The sequence below is a fragment of the Adiantum capillus-veneris genome, chromosome 9, assembly GCF_014529385.1.
Source record: "Adiantum capillus-veneris isolate H3 chromosome 9, ASM1452938v2, whole genome shotgun sequence".
Lineage (NCBI taxonomy): Eukaryota > Viridiplantae > Streptophyta > Polypodiopsida > Polypodiales > Pteridaceae > Adiantum > Adiantum capillus-veneris.
Genome location: NC_140939.1, coordinates 27,523,366 through 27,525,579, shown reverse-complemented (window position 1 = coordinate 27,525,579; position 2,214 = coordinate 27,523,366). Strand labels below are relative to the sequence as shown.

The following is a 2,214-nucleotide window of genomic DNA, read 5'->3' as shown; positions in this document are numbered from 1 at the left end:
AACAAGCCTTTCCGGAAACGGTCGTCGGTCATTCAGATGCCAGGTGGTTGGATGACTGACAAATGGCAAGGCGTGAGCCAACCGGGAATCAGTGTCGGGGCCAACTAGAGGCTGGAGAGTGCTCAGTGGGCAATGGACACCACTCCCACTTGGGCGCAAAAAAAAAACAAATTTCTATTATTATATTATTTGCTTTATGCTTTCCTTGGTTTGTCCCGTGGCCGTACCCCCGGTCTCCTTCCTCCACCAACGAGCCTCTCAGGTTTGCTGCACACAGAGGCAGTCTTTTAGGGGCAGCACCTGCGAGTTGCAACTTGCCCTTCTAAGAACCGTCCCCCAGGGCCCCCACAAAAAGCACGTCCAAACATAAACTAGCTCCTCCTCGATCCCCTTTCACACGTATTTCTGGCTCTGCGGCTCGTCCCAAACAGGTAACTGCCTCAAAATTTTGGAGTGGTGGACAGGCAAGCTTCCCAGCCCCCCACTCTCTCATACACCTTTTGGCCGCTCAAATCGTCCGGACGCTTTGCACGATCTGCTCTACTTGCTCTTTCTTCCCATGTATACGCAGCGGGCGCACCAGCAGCTTTGTACATGGCGGGTTCCGGTGTCCAAGACGTCCTGGAAGCAGAGTACGCGCAGTGGCTGGAGGGGCAGGAGAGGATAATAGTTGAGCTTGGGCGGGCTCTGCGTGCAGAGGGCCAGGGGTCATCACAGGATGATGAGACACTCGCGCAGGCAGTGCACAGGGCTGTGCAGCGCTATCATGACTTTACAGGAACAGCAGCTGTGGCACAGCGGCAGCGTAATTTGGTGGCCTGGCCGGCAGTATCTGCAGTGGAGAGGGTGTTCATGTGGATGGGGAGCTTGCAGCGCCCTTCGACGGCGTTTCAGCTGCTATACGCGTTGATGGGCCACCAGATTCAGACAGAGCTAGAGCAGCTTTTAGAACTGGAAAACGCAGACGATGGGCGGCCAGCGTCGCTCGCCTCACTGTCCGCTTTGCAGCTGAGCCAGCTGAACAAGCTGCAGACTAGCACGGTAGAAGAGGAGGATCGCATCGAGCGGGAGACAGCCAAATGGCAACAGAGTCTGGCCGATCAGCCTTTCAAATTCAGCGGCGAGTTCACGCGGGCCCCAACCTTGCCAAGTTGGGATGAGGGTAGCAGCACGACGCAGGACAACTCTGTCCTCGGACAGAAAGTGGCAGCCCTGCAGGAGCTGCGCGTGCAGGCGGACGCACTTCGCCAGTCCACTTTCGACAAGGTGCTAGAGCTGCTTCACACGGCGTACCAGAAGGCGCAGTTCTTGTTGGCATTCGCCAAGCTGCAGGTCGCTCTTCGGAGATTGGGCCGCAATAACGTACCGCCATTGTCAAGGTTAGCCGCTGTTTTATCATTTTCTACCTTCGAATGTGCATATCTGGTGTGATCATAACCTAATGCACCTTGCTACTGATCCTTGCTGCATTATCTGAACTATGATTTAACCTAATCTACATTATCTGGTGTGAGAGTATGGGGGTACCCTACCAACCTTCCCTTGTGACGGTGTGGCAGGGGTGTGTAGTCGGAGTACTGGACCCGTCCGGACAGCATTCTTTTGGTTGTGCACGGTCAGCAGAAATTGACAGTATAAATTCATGGCGCTATATATTTAAACTCGCCACAAGCTAAGTGCTTTCATCCTTCTCCAGGCAGCTAGATATTTGCAGTTATGATAATTTTTACTGCTACATATGTTCGATTTTCCACCCCATTTTCACCAATTTACATCATGGTAGAATGATTTTCTGTTAAAGTTTATGATGCAATATCTTGATTCGTTGTTGAGTAAATACCTACGTGTTGTCTTCGTAGAGACTGCATATATTCCACTCTAAAATTACTTGCTACGAGAGCTACACTCGACCCTATACTAGACTTATGTCCAAGAAATAGGGTATCCAGGATAGATTGTACTAGATGCGGCGGCCGCCTTCGGCGGCCTTTCTCTCTCCCCCTCTCTCCCTCTTTGTTGAGTGCAAGGGTTTTTTTTTATAGTTTTGGATTTTAACCTTCAGGTCGCAGATTGCGACACGTGTAAAGTTCTGCCCCCTCTGCCATATTATGCTAGTAGATATAGTGCTTGGGTAGAGTGCCTTACAATTCCTGGGTCAACATTCCAAAACAAGCCAATAGCCTAGCAACCCATCCACCTTCTGATGTATAATCT

The 2,214-nt window shown here is 51.3% G+C and overlaps 1 protein-coding gene across 1 annotated transcript; it reads left to right on the top strand.

The window, feature by feature from the left end:
- Positions 1-261: 261 nt before the first annotated feature.
- On the top strand, positions 262-1,759 carry LOC147450268 (protein DOG1-like 3). The gene is made up of 2 exons (XM_086520684.1): positions 262-1,379; positions 1,560-1,759. Exons 1-2 carry the CDS (start codon positions 595-597, stop codon positions 1,567-1,569), a joined length of 795 nt encoding a protein of 264 aa, XP_086376810.1. The 5' UTR covers positions 262-594; the 3' UTR covers positions 1,570-1,759.
- Positions 1,760-2,214: the final 455 nt, after the last annotated feature.

Coding starts and splice junctions, on each gene's coding strand:
- LOC147450268 (XM_086520684.1), top strand. CDS start 595: ATGGCGGGTTCCGGTGTCCAAGACGTCCTGGAAGCAGAGTACGCGCAG.